The 17,999-nt window shown below is 38.7% G+C and overlaps 2 protein-coding genes and 1 pseudogene across 5 annotated transcripts in view; 1 reads left to right on the top strand and 2 right to left on the bottom strand.

Annotated features, from left to right (window-relative positions):
- Window positions 1-41: 41 nt before the first annotated feature.
- LOC111489036 (LEAF RUST 10 DISEASE-RESISTANCE LOCUS RECEPTOR-LIKE PROTEIN KINASE-like 1.3) lies at window positions 42-5,313 on the top strand. 4 transcript variants are annotated; one of them, XM_023137052.1, is made up of 4 exons: window positions 42-885; window positions 3,648-3,695; window positions 3,769-4,119; window positions 4,195-5,313. In XM_023137052.1, exons 1-4 carry the CDS (start codon window positions 156-158, stop codon window positions 5,127-5,129), a joined length of 2,064 nt encoding a protein of 687 aa, XP_022992820.1. In that variant the 5' UTR covers window positions 42-155; the 3' UTR covers window positions 5,130-5,313. The 4 variants fall into 4 exon arrangements, with proteins under 4 accessions (XP_022992820.1, XP_022992819.1, XP_022992818.1 ...); XM_023137051.1 differs by having other exon boundaries at window positions 3,645-3,695; XM_023137050.1 differs by lacking the exon at window positions 42-885 and adding an exon at window positions 2,072-2,882.
- Window positions 5,314-5,774: 461 nt separating this feature from the next.
- LOC111489042 lies at window positions 5,775-8,623 on the bottom strand (annotated as a pseudogene).
- A 1,143-nt stretch (window positions 8,624-9,766) lies between these two features.
- LOC111489035 (lisH domain and HEAT repeat-containing protein KIAA1468-like) overlaps window positions 9,767-17,999 on the bottom strand; it is a 10,190-nt gene continuing 1,957 nt past the window's right edge. The window contains exons 2-20 of the mRNA XM_023137047.1: window positions 17,617-17,769; window positions 17,105-17,280; window positions 16,249-16,356; window positions 14,930-15,100; window positions 14,284-14,850; window positions 14,047-14,121; window positions 13,838-13,966; window positions 13,676-13,750; window positions 13,371-13,580; window positions 13,002-13,154; window positions 12,709-12,923; window positions 12,450-12,567; window positions 12,164-12,296; window positions 11,474-11,675; window positions 11,292-11,397; window positions 11,070-11,210; window positions 10,852-10,975; window positions 10,598-10,714; window positions 9,767-10,466 (exon numbers count right to left, since the gene is read on the bottom strand). Of these exons, the coding sequence (XP_022992815.1) occupies window positions 10,081-10,466; window positions 10,598-10,714; window positions 10,852-10,975; window positions 11,070-11,210; window positions 11,292-11,397; window positions 11,474-11,675; window positions 12,164-12,296; window positions 12,450-12,567; window positions 12,709-12,923; window positions 13,002-13,154; window positions 13,371-13,580; window positions 13,676-13,750; window positions 13,838-13,966; window positions 14,047-14,121; window positions 14,284-14,850; window positions 14,930-15,100; window positions 16,249-16,356; window positions 17,105-17,280; window positions 17,617-17,769 (3,359 nt within the window). The 3' untranslated portion in view covers window positions 9,767-10,080. The remainder of the gene's footprint in view (window positions 10,467-10,597; window positions 10,715-10,851; window positions 10,976-11,069; window positions 11,211-11,291; window positions 11,398-11,473; window positions 11,676-12,163; window positions 12,297-12,449; window positions 12,568-12,708; window positions 12,924-13,001; window positions 13,155-13,370; window positions 13,581-13,675; window positions 13,751-13,837; window positions 13,967-14,046; window positions 14,122-14,283; window positions 14,851-14,929; window positions 15,101-16,248; window positions 16,357-17,104; window positions 17,281-17,616; window positions 17,770-17,999) is intronic.

Below are 17,999 nucleotides of genomic sequence, written 5' to 3'. Positions count from 1 at the left end.
AAAAAAAAAAAAAAAAAAAAAAGGAAGAAAAAGGAGCAGCAGACTTTGATTGATGAAGTCAACTGCGCGTCTTCCCATCTCTCCATCACTCCGCTTCGCCCACCCATTCCTATATCATAAGCTTCCTCTCTAATGTCGGAAAATCACTCAATCAAATGGATTCCAGATCCTTTCTGCTCTCTCTTTTTCGCCTTTTTTCACCTTTTCTGCTCCTGATTTTGACCACGTCTCGTGCTTCCCCTGCTTCTGGTGAATGGTTCTTGAACTGCGATGATCAGTTGAACTGCGATTCCGAGGAATCTCCTCTCTGGAACATTAATGGAATGGAAAATTGTGGTGGTGGTAATCCCAAGTCAATGAAGCCCATATGCCAGGACAGTGGCGGCCGTAAAGTCATGAAAATTATAGGAGAAAAATACGAAGTCCTGGGCTTTAATATGGGCGATCCACTTCTTATAGTAATAGCTGAAATCGGCTATACGAATCGATTCTGTTCACAGAAAGAAAAAAATGCGTCAGCTTTCGTCTATGCGATGATTTATGAATCTTGCAGGCCTCCCCCACCACGCAATCCTACTTGTCCTGATGCATCCTGTAGTTTAAGTACCGAAGTTAAAATTCCAGCATCGTTGTTGAACGAAACTGATTACGAATGGAAAAGGGTAGAGCAGCGTACCATGGAATACTTCAAGTCAACGCGGGAGGTGAAATTGAATGAACAATGTGGGCAATGTTGGGTTCCTGGTGCCGTTTACGATTATGACTTGCAATCGAACCAAACAAGATGCTGCTGTGCAGACAAAGGGCCTGAATTCTGTCATTCCCGACCGGCTGCTGCATCGCCACCAAAGTATGATGCGCCAGAAACAGCACCACCTCCTCCCGGTACGTACACAAACCCTCTCCTCTTTAACTCTTCTTCTTCTTGCTTTCCCTTCGAAATGTAGCCAATACTTCTTCAGACATGATCCTTATTCTCTCTAGCTTTTCACACAAACAATCTCACGCTTCTTACCAATCATCACACTCAAGAACTACTAAAAGTTAACATGTATGAACACTGATTAATCTGCTGCATTCATAAGATAATGTCTTCTATGGAATAAGTGACCATGTCCCTACCTTTCCATTACTACTTTTGTTTCTTACTCACTTTCCAGCTCACAACATGATAATCACAAAACTATCCCAAGTTTTAAAACTAACATCTTGATCATTCAGAAGAAGAGGCCATCACAACCAGTCACTGAACTTATATATTAGGCATATATGTAAAATAAAAACTTTGTCCCGTTGTATTGTTTTGGGACCTCAGAAGACTCGCCTTACTCCTTGTTATTCACTAAATATGATTCTAAAGTTAATTACTATTCAATCATCCTGAAAATGGTGATTGCAAGAACTGAAAGATCATATTCAAAGTCCGGGTTTGTTCGAGTCTCCAATCCCTACTCTGTAGCAAATATTGCACTGCAAATACAGCAGTTTAAGCAAGTGATCGATGAGGTCGGGCCAACTTAGTAGCGCTCATTTGGGTGAGCTGTGGAGTCTAAAGTTGAAATGGAGTTTCTAGGTGTGTAGGGAAAAATTTTACGTCGTTCCCGTGCCACCACAATGGCATGACATCAAAAGAGTGACCGGAACCTGTCCCTAACAAGCTCGAAAGATTCTTCAAATAGCTTTACCCCGTTCAAAAAAAAGAGCTACTAAACGAACCTGGAAGTCGTCCATTTCATTTTCTCAATCGAAAGTTTAGGAGGGTGAAGTAAAAAGAGCCTTATAGTTTTTTCAATCTAAGATGAACTAAGAGGTAGAGGCAGACGCAGTCTTCCTACTTGCTTAGTTAGAGAAAAAGATAGAGGTGTTTAGGTGCTATGACAAATAAGAAGTGGGCATTTGTATTAGGACCAGGTTTAGTTAAGCTAAACGTTGATTGACTGGCATCGGTAGTGTAGCACTTACGGAAGCCTCCCTTTGACAAAACTTCACATCCCACTTCGTTGGAGTTCTTCAACCAAATCATCATTCTTCATAATAAACTGAACCATTTCATTCATTCTTCTCCATTTCACACCTCTGAATTTACACTCCCCTGTCAAAAATGGCTACCAATCCCTCCAAACCCTTGCTTCTGGCCTTGATCTTCATAGCAACAGTTCTAATCCAACCCCTGACTCTTTTATGTGATGGCGAGGAGGAGAAATATAGGAACTGCAACTCATCATTGAAGTGCCTCACATATCCAAATCTCGGCTATCCTTTCTGGGGTTTGAATCGACCTGATTACTGTGGCCATCCAAGTTTTGAGTTGAGTTGCAGAGAAGAAGCTCTAGAAATTGCAATCAACTCCATCGCCTATCGGATTCTCGAGATCAATACCAACACACACACTCTGAGGGTAGCTAGAAAAGATTACTGGAACAATATCTGTCCACAGTCCTTGAAGAACACCACGTTTGACTCAGACCTCTTCTACTACAGCTCAAACACTCAGCCCCTAAAGCTATTTTATGACTGCCCACCCTTGCCCGTTGGTTTGCCTGGCCAGTTTCGTTGCAACATAAACAGTACAAATTATGTTAATCTCATCGTAACCCAGAATTCCGAGGCTAGGAATATCTCAAACACGATGAAGTGCAACCATAGCGTTGATGTTGCAATTTCTAGATCAATGATGCAAAGTCTACAGAGCAATCCAAGTGAGCAAAACCTAAAAGAAGCTCTTGAAACTGGATTTGAGTTGCAGTGGAGGATAGACAATAGAGTGTGTTATGAGTGTCATGAATCAGGCGGGCAGTGTGGTTCAGACCCAAGTTTGGGTGAATTCACTTGTTATTGTTTGGATGGAGCTTTCAAAACCACTTGTGGATCACCGCCTTCAGGTATGTATGATTCAAGTCCTTTTCGGGGTTTTTCGATTCTTCTTCGTATAGAATTAGTTCATCCAGATGCTAAGTTGATTCAAATAAGCATCCAACTAGATGTTCCTCCACTTCCCATTAATTCTCCCACGAACTTTGAAATGATTTCTATTTCCTAGAACAAAATCTTAAATTTGTGTATGATAGATATATTTCAAGGGGTTTTCCGAAAGGACTAGCCAATCCAGACAGCCAACACTGAAGCTCCACTAGTACGCACTTTGAATCCCACCACCACTCAACTCAACTCAAATCACCAAATGCCAAGCTGTTCTATCCTTTTTACATAAGATTCTTCGAACTCAACATTCATAAAGATTGAAAAGACATACGAAATCAAATAATTTTTGACTGATTTACCTGGCTTCATCCGTTCACTATCATTCTCCTGGTTTACTTCGGACGGCGAGATCTGTTTCCATTTTCGCTTACTCATTTAAGAAGTGAGCAAGTCGCTCCGGCGAGTGCCTTCCTCGCTGTTAGAGCGCCATCCCCATTCTACGTCCATGTTTCTCTCGTGTTCCTCGTCTGCTCCTGATCTTTACAGATTTAGAATCTGTTTTTTTCCCCCTTTTCTAGGAGAGATTTAGATTATTAATGATTAACAAGCAGATATTAGTTATTAATTACTTTAATAATACTAATTAGGTTATTAATGATTTTTAGAATATATGCGTACTTTGATTCTGTAATTGAGTTGGAACTGATTGTAAAAATTTGCAGCAGAGGCAAAGAAGACGAAGAATACAGCAACAGAAAAAGCCATTATAATTGGTAAGTTCAAATATTTAGGAACCCCCCACTGCCTCTCAACAGAGGTTTTGAACTTCATTCTTTATATGATTAGGTGTTTCGGTTGGAGGAGCTTTTTTGGTGGCAACCATTTTAGGGTTTTGCATCTTTTTTTGTTTGGGGAAGAAGAAGAAGAAGCACCCAGTTGGGTATGTCAGCAAAGAAGCTGCCCTTTCTCCTCCTGTTTCCGATCCTGTTTCCGACAAAGATATGCCTCCCGCTCCTCTTCTGAACTCCTTCCAGACTCAGAGCATTCCTTCTTACCCCTCTTCCAAATCTGACCTTGAGAGGCCTTCCCCCAACTCTGATGTTCAAGTATTCAGCTATGCCGAACTCGAAAAAGCTACCCAAAACTTCAACCGTTCTCGAGAGCTTGGCGATGGAGGATTTGGCACTGTTTATTATGGTATGAAACTCTTGTCATCTTTTGTTAAACATATTGCAAGAGGTATGTTTATTGATTGTGCTTTGTGTGAAACAGGGAAGCTTGATGATGGGCGTGAAGTTGCTGTGAAGCGTCTATATGAACATAACTGCAAACGTGTGGAGCAGTTCATGAATGAAGTGAATATCCTTGCTGATTTACAACACAAGAACCTTGTCAAGCTCTATGGCTGCACCTCCAGATTTAGCCAAGGCCTTCTCCTTGTCTACGAATACATTCCCAATGGAACTGTCGCCGACCATCTCCACGGATCACGGGTGAAGTTTGGTCTCCTCAGTTGGCCGATTCGGTTGCGAATCGCCATCGAAACAGCGAATGCACTCATATATCTCCATCGCAAAGACATCATACATCGAGATGTCAAAACCAATAACATTCTCCTTGACAGCACCTGCTCTGTCAAAGTGGCTGATTTTGGCCTTTCGAGGCTGTTCCCTACTGATGTAACTCATGTTTCCACTGCCCCACAAGGCACGCCTGGCTATGTTGATCCTGAGTACTACCAATGCTATCAACTTACTACTAAGAGCGACGTATACAGCTTTGGAGTAGTTTTGATCGAGCTTATATCGTCGCTAAGAGCTGTCGACACCGATAGGAAACGACAGGATATCAACTTGAGCAATATGGCAGTGAGTAAAATACAAAGTCAGGCATTGAATGAGTTGATCGATCCGAAGCTCGGGTTCGACAAGAATCATGAAGTTATGAGGGCGACGACATCAGTAGCGGAGTTGGCTTTCCGTTGCCTTCAACAAGAAAGAGACATGAGGCCTTCAATGGAAGAAGTGGTGGGAGTACTAAGGGAGATTGAGAATGACAAATCCAGTTCTGAGATGTCTAAAGTTGTCGATATAGGAGTCGTTGAAGACGACATCGGGATCACAAAGAGAACACCACCCGCCTTTTCGCCGAATTCTGTCATAGATGATCACTGGGTTAGCAGCTCTACCATTACAAATTCCTTGTGATGGTGTCTTCATATGGTATCATATTTTGATAACACGTTGTGTATGATGTGTGCATGGTAGTTTGTGCATAGTATACACTGTAATTTGACCTCTTATACATAGCCGCCTTCATTTCAATAAGGGATTAAAACTAAAATCTGCTTTGTAAGATTATAGTGAGGTATGAATGATCTTGTTACTAAAAGTTTTCAAATAATTAAAATGGTGTTTTATAGCTCACTCTGTGTCAATTCAATATATATTGAGAGAACGGAAAAAAGGGTCCGGCGTCGAAAGAAAGACTTGTTCTTGCTCTCCAATTCAAGAAGACAAAAATCACCGAAATTCCTTGCCTCACCTTAAGATGAGAGGTAAGGTCGATTTGACTCAAACCTTGGACATGATCTTTAATACGACACCTGCTATTGATGTGTTGGGAGAAGTTTCTCTTGTCATTTATTCATCGGTATTGGCCCAATCAAGGCTTGTCCATGCCCAATTTCAATGGACAAACCTTCGATCCAATCTATAAATAATTCATTTTATGCCCAACAACGTAATTTAAGAATTAGTTAAAAATTAGTAGGAAAAAGGAAATTAGCATTAACTAGACCCTTTAGTTATTGAGTCTGTCTTTAATAATTGCATATTCGCATATGTTCTATCACAATAATTCAACCAAGTTTTATCAAATGAATATACAACCGACCAACACTTTCTTTTTCGTGTTAACATAAAAAAAGGCTTACTATAATGCACACGTTTTCTCCAATTTCCATGGCCTTTGTAATTGATGGCTTAAAAGGGTTTGTTCACAGTAGCAACGAAGTTTGTCGTCTACTCCTTCAAGGCTTAGTCATTTGCAGAGAGCCATGCATCAGTTTAGACTAACTGGAGCATTTATGTTCTACAGAAAACCATGATGGCCGGCAAAAGTTGATGGATTTAAGGTAGCCCACCAGCTTCTGCAGAATAATATCAGCCACAGAATTAGTGTACACTTCCACACAAAGTATTAGTGTACACTTCCACACAAAGTTTTAGTCTACACTTCCACACAATGAAATGACTGAAAGTAAGACTGAGAAAGATGATGTAAGAAGAACACATGGCAGTATATCTCACCAGGAAGAAGATCCCAATTCAAGAACCCTCCTTGGCCTCTTGCATTATTAAACTTATACACAGCACCAGAAACTAGTTGAGGACAAAAGTAGAGCTTAGACTCAGGCGCCGTCATGGTAAGCAAGAAAGTTCATTTTGGTTTAGAATGTTTACCTTCATAACCTCCAACAACAGGATCTTCTGCTAATAAAAATGGTGTATCAAGAACAATGTACCTGAAATTTGAATAAGAAACTTCACTCAAGCCAGGGCTCTTAGCAGAATGGTGATAGAAAAAGACATGAAAAATTACTTGAAGCAACCAACTCCAGCAGCCAAATGGCCTGCAAAGCCGGTTGCAAGTCTCGTCTCGGCCATGCTGTCGAACATAAGAGTCAAGCCTGATTTTCTTGCCAATTTTTTATCTCTAGAACTCCAAGGACTCCAAACTTGGGCAACTTGATGTTTATGGCATCCACAAGATTTTCATCGATGATCTTCTGAACGTCAGTCAAACTCCGGCAGCTTTCATCCACTGCAACAGGTATCCCATATGTTCTAGCAACGTTACTGACTTGTCGAAGACCTTTCCAGTCATCTCGGTCTACAGGTTGCTCAAAAACAAGAGGAACTATCCCCATATCTGCCATTGCAATAATTAATTAACACAATTTGTCCATAACGGTGACATCAAATGCAAGTGATGGGCAGTTGAAAATTTTCGCACCGATAGCAAATATTGTCATATTGTCCTCTTTGGGAGAAAAACGCGTATGTTAAGAGGAGAGGTTTCCACACCCTTATAAAGAATGCTTTGCTCCCCTCTCCAATCGACGTGGGATCTCACAATCCACCCCCCTTCGAGGCCCAGCGTCCTTGCTGGTACTTGTTCCTCTCTCCAATTGATATGGGGTCTTACAATCCACTACCCTTCAAGGTCTAGCGTCCTCGCTGGCACACCGCCTGATGTCTGACTCTAAAACCATTTGCAATGGCCCAAGCCTAGCGCTAACAGATAATGTCCTCTTTGGGCTTTTCCTTACGGGCTTCCCCTCAAGATTTTTACTACGCATCTGCTAGGGAGAGGATTCCACACCCTTGTAAAGAATTTTTCGTTCCCTTCTCCAACCGAGGTAGGATGTCACAATTTATTGTGACTACACAATAAAGAATTTTATATCTTGTCAAAATATTACCCTTCAATTTCTCAAGAAACTTAATTGCTTCTTCGACTGTGTACCCTTCATTTGCATCAAACATGAATGAGCAGCAGGGTAGAGCTGCATGAATAGCCTCAATAGCTGCAAGTTCTGCAGCAAAGTTTTTTCCAACAACAAGCTTAAGAGTCCCAAATCCTTGATTGTAATACTTCGACGCCAAGATTGTGGCCTCAGCTGGGGAAACAATTGGAACCTGCAGTAACAAATTTTACAAAGAAAAGTGGAAAATGAAATTGTTCATTCAAGAACCAAGAAAAAAAAAAAGATACCATTTTAGCGCAGAAGTTCATCGAACTCAACTGTTATTGCGGTTGTCAATGTACTAGTCACTCCACCAAATAATCTCCAAAGTGGAACACGGATGCTATTAGCAACTGCATCGATCAATGCCATCTCTACCCCAGCCCTCATCTTTACAAAACAGATACCATTTAAAGAGTTACTCTTAATATCCCCACAAAACTAACTAAATAAACACATCCATTCAATTCCTTTCAGTGAAATCGACCCAAGAATAGAAACAAAATCCATAAGGGAAGAATTTTTCAGTAAGATTTCACTCACCGGAGCAAACTCCCGAGGGGAAAGAAGCCCAGTAATATCATCAAACATCGAATTAAGAGTCGCCGGCGGAGTGTGGCGGAGGTAGCTGCAGACCTGCTCAGCCTTCGCAAGAACTGTTTCAAGATTCACATCAGTAACGGACGGAAGCACTTGAACTTCCCCCCAACCAACACACCCATTCTTCAGTTCAACTCTGATTGCAACATTCTCCACCGTTTCAAGCTTCGAATCCCCAAAATACAATGGCGAATTAAGCCCAACACTGAATGGTCTCCCCTCAGCCCTCTGCACATTTACCCAAAAAGTCTCCGCCAAATTTTTGAACCCGAAACTTACCCTTTCGGCCGAAGGGGCGGCGGAATCTGCAATTAGCTCGACACCACCACCGCCATGGCTGGAAACGACTCGGAGCTTGGAAGTGCTTCTGGGAAGGCGTTGCAGAAGAGAGGAAGAAAATGGGAGAAGAGCGGCTGAGAGAACCAAAGCCATGGATTGCTCTTCCTCTGTTGCAGAATTCAGTAACACTCAAATGGGGTTGTTGGGTTATTCTCATGCAAGTGCTTAAGATTTTGTGGCGTGAAAACTTGGAGCAGAATACTAAAATTTTTGTCGGGTTGCCAGAACATTGGCCCCTGAATAGAAGCGCTGAAAGAGACTTCGTACATTTTCGGGCTGCTTGCCAAACAGCAAAACGTCCTTTGGTGTCATGTGAGGGCTAGAGTCAGCATTCGCCTATCGTTAACTCATGTGACGCTGTCCTCGCAGATTTCAGACAAACTTTATTTAGGTGAATGTAAGCCACCCATCCGCTCACACCTATGTGGGACATTTCTATGTTTAAGTTAGTGTTTAGAGTGTCGAACTAAATCATTAGGGTAGCATTACTATGTTTGTTTAGTGAGATCTCTTCTAATTATATTTCTCCTTGTTAGGAAGACTACCGTGTTTGCTTGGATGTGGTCGTTGCCACTTCTCAACTAGGCTTTTGATGGCTCTTTTGGAGATAGTTATACATTCAATCCAGTTCATATAACACTACTTGAGAGGTTCATTATGGATCGGAGGTCATGGACTCTCATGGACTCTAGATCTTGATCACAAGACCCCAACATCATTCGTGTAAATGAGTACCATAGTTCATTACGTGTTTGCATTCCGGAAGGAGATAAAATGCCTCTCCTTAGATTATTGTTATTAATCTTGGTCAACATTATTTTATTTTTATTTTAATTAATTTTTTTATTTTATTAAAAAAGAGGCATAGAAATATCAAAGGTGAAAATCTGTGTGAAACAACAATGGAAGGGGGCATCCAATCCACAAAGTAATTTGTTCTATGATCGACATCGTTGTGGCAAAAGTTGTAAGACTAGAGGAATCATTACCACATGCCATAGCGGGAAAGGTCATAAACGTCTATACCGTAAAATCGATTGTTGAGTGAATGAAAAAGACATGGTAGAATCGTAACCATAGAATACGACTCTAATCAAAATGCATACATTTGTCTCATACACTATGAAGATAGTGAGAAAAGATATAATTTACATACCGTTGAGCTATAATTGGAGATACGATTGTTTCTGGTACAAAATTTCTTATAAAATGGAAAACGTCTTATCTTTTAGGGCGGTTTGAAGTCGCATGCATTGCTTCCTATATATAATATTTTTTAATTAATTTTTCAAAACTATCAAGATATAAAATATAAACAGAAGGATACCAAATCAAATGGGTGAAATGAAGAGCAAAACGAGTAACATGCTGATATAGCAAGGGAAAGAGATGACTATAAGGCATTAAAGAGATCCTAAATTGTGCGGATATCTTCGTTTTACACATATGTAATGCAATGAAACATTACTTCTTAGGATACAATATTCTTTCTTTTTTCTTTTCACTATTGGAAGTAGGGTACAAAAGTGAGGTAAGGTGAAAAAAATAATTTAATGAAAGAATGTAACCTTATTCGACATGGTATTCTGATTTCATGCAAAGACAGAAAAGGTTCTTCGCTAGAGACTATACTGAGAAAGGAAAGGAGAAGACATGCCTGAATGGTGCCCTACGAGAAGTCTCCCATGTCATAAGCTCGGAGAATCGTCTTGACTTTTCACTTTGCCTCGGAGCATGTCGGTGAAACCTCCTCGCATGATTCGTCTGAACCTAGTGTCTTCAGCTGGTGGCGGCAGCACAGGATTTGGTGGCTCAACTGGTTCACTTGGAGATGGCTCCAAAGTTTCTTTCTTTCCCAACAGGCCACCATCACCACCAAAGAAACTGCTAACGGATGAAGCTATTCCGAGATGTGCACCCATCACCTTACCGATGGTTTCAAATGTTCCTCCTGATCTCTCCTTCAAAATGATTTCAAGAGCTTCCTTGTGTGCTGGATCCAGAGCGTCTAAATCTTTTAAAAGGTTTTGTATGGATGGAAGGAACAACTCCCGTATGCTGGTTGCCGATAGGTCTAAGACAAGCGTATAATTTTATATGATTAAATTGTAAGAGTTTCACTGGTCAGTGGGAGTAAATAAAAACATCAACAGAAGAGAGCAAGTTTGAGCGTCCAATTTATAAGTCTCACAGAATGAAACAAACCTGTAGCGTCCAAAGCACGAATTGCTTCACAAAATGCATCAGCTCTCTCACGGCGACGCATCAATGAACTTGACGTAGGTGGGGCGGCTGAGAGTTGAAAGATCTTGGATAAAAGATGTAGCATGTTAAAGAAACAAAGAGACTACATAATCTGAATATGCAAAATGTCCAGAAAGTAATATGCCTTCTTATTAGCCTACTGAAACAGTCCTAAAAATTCATAGAACGATATTCAGAACGACTGCAAAGGATATAATCTCTAAGTCTTTCTGTTGTATGAGGTACAGCCACCACCAATGCACGGACCACAGCTATAGTAGCCTCATGGGATCCATCTTCCAGAAAAGCATCCATTTGAACCCTTATCTTCTCCACTATCTAAGAGATTCAAAAAATTTAATCAGTTACCCCTAGTAGAGTGTTCCAGAAGTCTAACAATACAGTCAAATATAGCTAAAGAAAAGATACATACAATGTCATTCTTAAAATGTTGTGCAACAGCTCCAAATGCATCTATGCTTGCATACTTCACATTCAAGTTGGGGTCTGATCCCAAAGTAACCAGAGCAGGCAAAATGTGAGTAGACGCAACTTTTGAATCGGTGTAAGGTACCTAGCAATAAATTATAGTTGATATAGCTTTCAATATGGTGTTTAAATTAAACGGATACAACTCCAGAACAATTAAGCTTACAATAACTTTTAGCAGATTGGCAGCACTGGTCTTCATACTTATGTGAGAGCTAACAACCATCTCCCACAGAATATTAAAAATGACACCATGGTGCTGTTCAAATGTGCTGCACAATGGAAAGAAAACTCAGAAGGGAAAACTACAAAAATTAACTATCTATAGGTATTTATTTAGATACAAACCAAAAGAAGCGGACTGCATCTACAATCTCAGTAAACTGATTTGCTGATTGATTCTCCTCCTTAGACCCTTCAACTAATAGTTTCCTCAAAAACTGCACCAACTCTTCGTGTTTACTAGGAGCACCCAAAACACCAACTAAAAGAAGTGGCAAAACACAAATTGTAGCAAGTCTTTTGCCCAAAAGGGTTTTTGGTTTAAGACCTTCAAGAAATAAATCATCATCATATATTAGAAAAGAACAAATTGTAAAACATGTGGGGTTGTTATTAATATAAAAATAAAACATAAGTATAAAACACTCATCAACTTTTTTATAAAACAAAAAACAAAAAATAATTATTAAACCATTATTATTTTTCTATTTAAAAATTGAAAACCAAAAACAGTAATCAAACAAGTATGGTTCTTTGTTTTTCAAAATCAGAAAACGAAGGCGGTTACAAGCAAATTTGGTTTTCTGTTTCTCAAAATCAGAATACAAAAAACGTATATAGCTTACTTTTTAAAAAAGTAAAAAAAAAAAAAAAAAAAAAAGGAAATTCAAGTTATGGAAAATATTAGTTTCACCCCTTATTTAAATTTCTATTCAATTTGATAAAATTAAAACTTTAGGGTTAAATCTAACTCAGTCAACTAAGTACCCAAGTAAAATTTTCCCCAACAATTGCAAAATGTATTTGATAATTTACCTTTAATTCTTGAATGGACAGCTGAAGGGAAAAATGCCAAATCTGCACTTTCCCCAACTGCTACCAAGAATACAGGCAGCATAATATGTGTCAAGTAAGGATCGCCGAAATGTTCAGATACAGCCAATAGAAACTGCAAAGCCCAAAAACGAAATTTAAAAAAATAATAATAATAAATAATAACAATAATAATAATAAAAAAAGAGAAAAGGAGATTAGAGAAAGAGGGTAACGCACCTATAACAAAATTAAAAACTAGAGAATGACATAGATAATGATAAGGCACCTTGGTAAGTCGATTTCTCAAGTTGTCTTCTTTCTGAGGTAAAAAACAGGCCAGTTGTATTAAATCAGGAAAGCAGTCTACATGAATCCATTCAAAAGCTGGCCATTCAATGCATCCCCTAGACAAATAGTATACCAGAGTCAAATTGATCTGAACTTCTTTTCCGAAATGTAAGAGTAAATTTAGGGAAAGGATCATGTTCCAAATGTGTAGAAAATTAAAAGAAAACCATAACGAGAAAAGAGAAGAATTTATTTACCCGGCATACAATTCAAGCATGGAAGAAGAGATCATGGCTTCTGCTGTTTGAGTTACAGAAGAAAATGGGTAAGTTTCGATTGCTTTATGGTGCACAAATGGGAGCAATTCTGACAGCATTCTTAGTAAGACATCAACATTCCAACGTTCACGTTCACCTAAAGAACGAAGATGAGAATCCACTGATCCTTCAACACCGGAAAGAGGTGGGCACCGCTTCAATATTGAGCAAATAAATTAGACAATTAATGAAGTTTCTAAACAGACCAAGAAGATGGTGAGATAAAAGCACACCTGAGTAGAGCTCAAAATATGAGACAATAATACTCTTAATACATGGTCTAATTTATTTCCCCACTTTATAACTGCAGGAACCAATTCCTTTATTGAAGTTTCCACAACCACACCAGCTGGATCACAGACCAACTGGAACATCATATCCTCTACCTGTAGACAAACAAAATTAAGTATTAGATGAAGAAACTCAGTGTCCTAATACCTCCTCATTTCCCTCTTATGTGTCATCCAATCGATGGCAAGGGGAACGGCTCCACTCCCCAGACCATGTGTTATCAACCTGTTCTAGAGCTTACATTGTAGCAAATTCCCTCAAGTCAGAATTCTTCTCCATGAATGCCTCGTAGCATATTTAGTGAGGCTGACCTTGTAATATTTGTCAATGTTTGGAAAGAGAGGAAGCAGCATAGCAAGATTATGAACAGCAGCCTCCCGCACAACAGTTGCAGAATCTTCAATCAGTTGTTGCACAATAGATAGAATAAGTGAATCACGAATCTCTGGCCGGACGAACTCGGCTAACTCTCCACATGATTGAGCAACAAGTAGTCTACGTTCCTCATACATGTGATTTATCTGATTACAAATTGAAAAACATAAATAAAATATTCCTTCAAAAGTACACAAAAGGTACAAATGATATCTCCTACGACGTAGACTGCAAAACTCACTTGTTCCCAGCACTGAGGAAGTAACTCCGTTTCTGTTCTCATCTCTCCAACACTCTTAGCAAGGGTAACACAAGCCTAAATAGTAGACGAAAGCTTCATTATGAAAAATATAAAAAGGCAACCTCCAAACACAGTTGAAAAAATTAAGGAAAAAAACCCCACATCCATAATGATACGTCTCTGCTGTTCATCTGGACGTTTGATTAAATTAAACAGTGTGTGAGTTAAGGAATCCCTGATGCCACTATCTGGATGACGCTCAATTGCGCACATAATAAGGGGAAGAAGCTCCTGAAAGTCAGTACAAGCAACAAATCAGTATATGGAAGTAAGACAGATTTTTAATCTGCCACTGAGAGACTGAAAAGAACCTCACGATGATTGATCAAAACATAAGGAACTATCTTCGGCAAGGCATCTGCAAGTATCTGAATGGTCCCCAAACCCTGTTGATCATAGTTCATATATCTAAGTTTAAAAGATAAACATGAAGGGATAGAGTAGATGAACATGAAAGATTGTTGGGCAGGCATTAGAATTGCAGCCAGACCCCAGTAAAAGAAACAAGTCTGTTCAAATGTGAACTGGATAAGGAACTGATTAATTACCTTTTCAAAAACAGCTTCATCACATGGATTGTTTTCTTTCACAGGTAGCACATTGTCTTCTGTCAGTTGCTGACCATTTTGTTCGGAGATGCTTTCTTTATTTTCCATACAATTGTCATTATTTGATGAAACTACTGTAAGTTCATGCAAAACTTCATCAGATTTGCTCATGTTGTTACCAGGAGTTTGAGTAGTCAGTGACCGAATATCTCCATTATCTACAACCATATTCCCTTCATCTGACATATGAGCTAACATGTTTTTGTCTTCATGTATCTCAACAACTACGTCTTCTGCATTCTCAGGCACTTCCTTTGTAACAGTTGGTTCAACAGGCTTCAATGCATTCATATTTTTTGCCTTTAAAGTCTCAATTTCAATTTTCAGTAACTTTATTTCCTCCTTGTATGTTTCAGAGGACTGCAATTGGCCAGGATCCACATCATTAGTAACTGAGTACAAATTAGAATGAGATCCCTCAATTTGCATTTTTAGTGCAGTGATTTCAGCTCTACAGTCATTGAGTTCCTTTCTCTGGTGCTCCCAGGATTTCTTTAAATCTTGTACCTAAAGATGAGTGCACGTCATTTTATGAATTAGGAGAAAAATTAAATAGCACTTCCAAAGTATATTGAGGGGGAAATACCAGGCTCTCTTTATCTTTAATATCCTTCTGCATAGTTTCCAAAGACTTTGTTAATGCACCTATCTGACCCTCTGCCAAATCTTTGTTTCTTAGCAAGCTTTCCTTCTCTTGATTTAATTTCTTGTTTGCTTCTAGCAAAGATTCATTCAGTCGAATCATTGCAATGTTTTCCTGTAAAGCAGACACATGGTAATGATACAAACTGAAATTCAGAAAACATGTCTGCTATATTTATTGGAAAAAGAAAAGAAAAGAACTATTCTTGTCACTTGAGGCTAACATATAGGGCTGAACTGACTTCGGGTTTTCTTAGTGAAGATTAAAGGGTGCCAGCTTGTCAATTGGAAACGGACCTCTCTACCTCCCTCACCTAGGAGGCATTGGTGTCATCGCTTCGAGAAGCTTAATTGGACACCCTTGATAAAAAAATCAGTTGGGCAGCTAGGCACATTCACCAGTAAACCAGCCCACATCAACTTGATAGCCAATATGCCTAAATTGAATTTTCCTCCCACAAAAATATTGTCTGGAAGTATTCCCAAGAAGCTAACAAGAATTTTATGGTCCATAGCTTACAAGGGCTTCACAATGAAAAGGGTTCAGTCAAAAAACACTTCAACATTCCCCTTAGATGAAATTTCTGTTTATATTTTGTCCATAGCGATTTGGCAATGAAAGGGCCACCATTTCTTCCCCCAAAATTTGGGGATTCCTGTTGTATCCCTAGAGACAACATGGATTGGCTACCAGAGATGCTTTATAAATGGTAGGTAACCAACGAGGCAACATGTTAAAGTTGTGCGACTAAAGCTCTCTTGTAGTCTTTTCTTACTAATATAACAAACCTTTTCAATGACTAACAAAAATCTTTTGATTCCTTCTTGTGACAGGATGCAATTCACTGCCTCTAATTAGAGTGCCATCCATCAGCCTTTTGGCAGTTTTACTAGTTTATTGATGAACCTAGACTGGCATTGCTTTATATAGTATCTTTTAGTGCCAGACCTACTCTACCCTTAACCATTATTTTCTAAATTTTCTTTAGTTGGAAAGAAATACTCATTTCTTATCCAAGTAAGAATAATAATAATAATAAATAAACCATCTACCATAACCCAAAAATTTTTCCAAGCAACGAAAAGGGAAAAAGAAAAATCAGCTTACTGAAGCACAATGGGATATTAATATATATCAGTAGCATCTAACTTTAACCGTTGCTTTGATGAAGCAGCGAGAAAAGTACAACAGGATATTAATATTCATAAGAAATGGCTTTAAATTAACATGAGAGCAGCTTGCACACTTGAACCAAGAACTACCTCAGCAGCTTCTGAGGTGGAGGATAGATATTGATAGTAGTAGTGACGCAAGGCATCTGATACACATGCAGGTGAGATAGGCCAAACATCAAGGTTTTGATCTGTAACCTGCACAGGAAAAGGTAATATATAATTTAAAATACCTGTGGATGCCTATGTAGAGTCTGAAGCACACTATATGGACCCTCAAGGCAGACTCTACGCTTTTCCTTTTTTTAAGAAAATTAAATAGGACGTTCTATTTATGTAACAAAAAATAAAACAAAAAAAGATTAAGCGTAAGTACCAAAAAAAAGCCACTTAAAGAAGTTATTGTAAAAATGACATCAAATTGATGAGTTGTACACACACATATATGTTAAATCACGAATCAATCTATGATAATGGATTACAATAAATTAAATTATATCAATACTTTAACACTCCCCTATACTTATCAGCTTGAAAATCTGTAGAGACCCAACAAGTGGAAGTCAATATTAATTGGGGAGGAAATGACATTACAGGAATTCAAACACGTAGCTTTTAAGCCAATGGGTAACAGTAAATATTTTACATGAAACCACTCAAAGAAATGTCCGTATAATTCTGGTAGAAAATCAAAGATTTCTTTCTCTGTACTCAAATCAGTTGTCTCTCGCATTAAACATCTTGAACCATCTTAGAAGTCATCTTTTCAAAAGTCATGACGTTATTTATTGAAGTTAATAGATTATCTTTTTTACAGATGGAAACCAAAGGCATCTCAGCTCCCCTCTTCTAGGACAGTGATGGATACGACAACTAAAGAAAATCCATAGATGATAGAACAAAAAAAAAAAAAAAAAAAAAAACCATAATCTTGCATAGTGTATACCTCTTCATAAAATGTCATTGCAGTAAGCCGATAACCTGCTATAAGCAGATATTCTTTCACAGCACAATTAAGATCTTGACGTTCATTGTCTTTAAGTGGACCCAGATCAGAGGAGGCATTCCTCTTTTCTTGATGAATCTCTTGCCGAATTCTTATGGTAGAGTCGGCCTTTGAATCTATTAAAACCAACCCAGAGAAATAACTTAGGGAATCGGATAATAGCAGATAAGCATTGACCAATCAAATAAATTAATACTATTATAATTATTCACACATTGCAGACAGATGACTGAAATCATAAAAGAAAAAATTTGTGGCGTCAAAAGGAAATCAAAAGGAAAGGCCATTGTTATTACCCTAAAACCTAATTCCTTTTGACATTGCAACTGTAAGCAAATAAAGTGAGGTCATCAATGACTGCTGCACTACAACTTTCTTCCTTTATTTCCAAACCCACTAACTTTTCCGGGAGCAGTACTGAAAAATCTGAAATGCTGAAAAAAACAACTTACCACTCAACTCAACTGAATGGGCCTCATTCTTTTTCTGCAATTCGATCTTCAATTTTGAAATGTCTTCTTGGGCTAAGCGTAGCTCATACTCACTGATAGCTAACTTTTCTTCTATTGCTTCTTTCTCCTCCAACAAACTTTGAGGGTCTGCAACTGCTCCAAATAGGAACGAGAAGGGAAAAAAAAAGGATATTACATCTAAAAACAAGACTAAACACCAGTACCAGTGAGTATGATACTCAATGAAAATTTAGTCTCCGACAGTAAAGAAAGCAGAAAACTTAATTTATTTTACAAATTCCTTCTCTTAACCAAATATATAAAAGACAAATTGATGTTTATATTTTTCAAAAATTTTCATTAAAGAGCAAGGTATAACCCCC

Source organism: Cucurbita maxima, unplaced genomic scaffold (genome assembly GCF_002738345.1).
Source record: "Cucurbita maxima cultivar Rimu unplaced genomic scaffold, Cmax_1.0 Cma_Scf00014, whole genome shotgun sequence".
Taxonomy (NCBI): Eukaryota; Viridiplantae; Streptophyta; class Magnoliopsida; order Cucurbitales; family Cucurbitaceae; genus Cucurbita; species Cucurbita maxima.
The sequence above is the reverse complement of the archived record's forward strand: the minus strand, read 5'-3'. Positions and strand labels throughout refer to the sequence as shown.

What these genes read in the sequence shown, in the direction of transcription:
- LOC111489036 (XM_023137049.1), top strand. Translation starts at nt 2,102, where the DNA reads ATGGCTACCAATCCCTCCAAACCCTTGCTTCTGGCCTTGATCTTCATA. An exon ending in TTGTGGATCACCGCCTTCAG is followed by an intron (nt 2,883 to 3,644) that starts GTATGTATGATT and finishes AAAAATTTGCAG; the next exon opens with CAGAGGCAAAGAAGACGAAG. An exon ending in ATTTGGCACTGTTTATTATG is followed by an intron (nt 4,120 to 4,194) that starts GTATGAAACTCT and finishes TGTGTGAAACAG; the next exon opens with GGAAGCTTGATGATGGGCGT.